This window comes from Condylura cristata, unplaced genomic scaffold (assembly GCF_000260355.1).
Source record: "Condylura cristata isolate star-nosed mole 26May11 unplaced genomic scaffold, ConCri1.0 scaffold00012, whole genome shotgun sequence".
In the NCBI taxonomy this organism is placed as follows: domain Eukaryota; kingdom Metazoa; phylum Chordata; class Mammalia; order Eulipotyphla; family Talpidae; genus Condylura; species Condylura cristata.
In genome coordinates this window covers 36,198,554-36,199,682 of record NW_004567113.1, presented here as the reverse complement: position 1 = coordinate 36,199,682, position 1,129 = coordinate 36,198,554, and the positions used below count along the sequence as shown (strand labels likewise).

General features: G+C 38.0%; 1 protein-coding gene across 1 annotated transcript in view; it reads left to right on the top strand.

The window, feature by feature from the left end:
* Positions 1-1,129, top strand: part of SLC30A9 (solute carrier family 30 (zinc transporter), member 9) — a 69,984-nt gene that overhangs the window by 34,100 nt on the left and 34,755 nt on the right. The window contains exon 7 of the mRNA XM_004681327.2: positions 87-145. Coding sequence (XP_004681384.1) covers positions 87-145 — 59 coding nt within the window. The remainder of the gene's footprint in view (positions 1-86; positions 146-1,129) is intronic.

Here is a 1,129-nt window from a genome sequence, read left to right as displayed (position 1 = left end):
TGTTTGACCCATCTTTGCTTCTAGGTATTTTATGGTTTCCGTTCTTATGTCTAGGTCTTTAATGTATTTTATAATTTTTTTAACAGGACTATTTAGAAACCAAAAAATACTGAGGGAATATGGAGACTTTCTGGGAAACACCAAGGTAAGGATATCTTTTTGTGTTTTTTTCCCCCACATTATTTATTTAGGTTATCTTTTTGATGTGTGTGTTGCACAGCAGAACCGTAATATCAGTCAATTGTGAAATGTTTGTGATTTAAAAAAAAAACTTTTAGAGATTTATTTATTTATGCATACAAGAACTGGTGTTTAGGCCTGAGGTGTGGGGCTGGGAAGGGTGAGAGGATTCACCAGACACAGAGTAGAGAGCAAACAAATGGAGGAGAGCAACAGGGGAGACAGGAGAGGTCTGCTGTACCTTTTGGGTTAGCTGTCTAACAGGGGGTCAAATTCCTGCTGCAGTTAGTGGCTGATGATAGCTTGATAGTGCTGAAACTTTAACCCTTGGGCCACCAGGGAGATTTGATGTTTGTGATTCTAGTCCAGTTTCCTTGAGGATATTGTAATGCACTAAATTACAGCATATTTGTTTGTGTCTGCTTTTTGAAATTAAGAAAATTGAGAGAGAAATTTTTTAAAATTCATAACTTACAAACCATAAGCCATATAGGTTGGATAAGGAAGAAGACTATATTTTATTAGGTTCTTAGCAAGATTTAGCTCTTTCATAATATATAGTTAAATCTTTTGATCTTCTAATCTTAAACCTGATTAAATATTCAAACTGTCAGTTTCTGTAGCCAAGAAGCATAGCCCTTGGAGGAGAAAATGGCATGTTTATTTTTATTTTTCTTTCTCTATTATAAATATGCAAAATCAGGGCCTCCTTGGTAGTATAGCTGGTTAAAGCCCAGCACTATAAAGCTTTCACAGCCACTGCAGCATGAGTTTGATCCCTGGCCAGGGAGCTGTCCCACATGTCATGGCAGACCTCTACTGACCCACCCATTGCTTCCCTCAGCAGTGCATTTCAGTCCATCTGCCTGTTCTGCTCCCCACTCTGTCTCTGGTGAATTCTCTCACTCCTCCCACCTCAGTTCTGTATGCATAAATAAATAAATCTTTT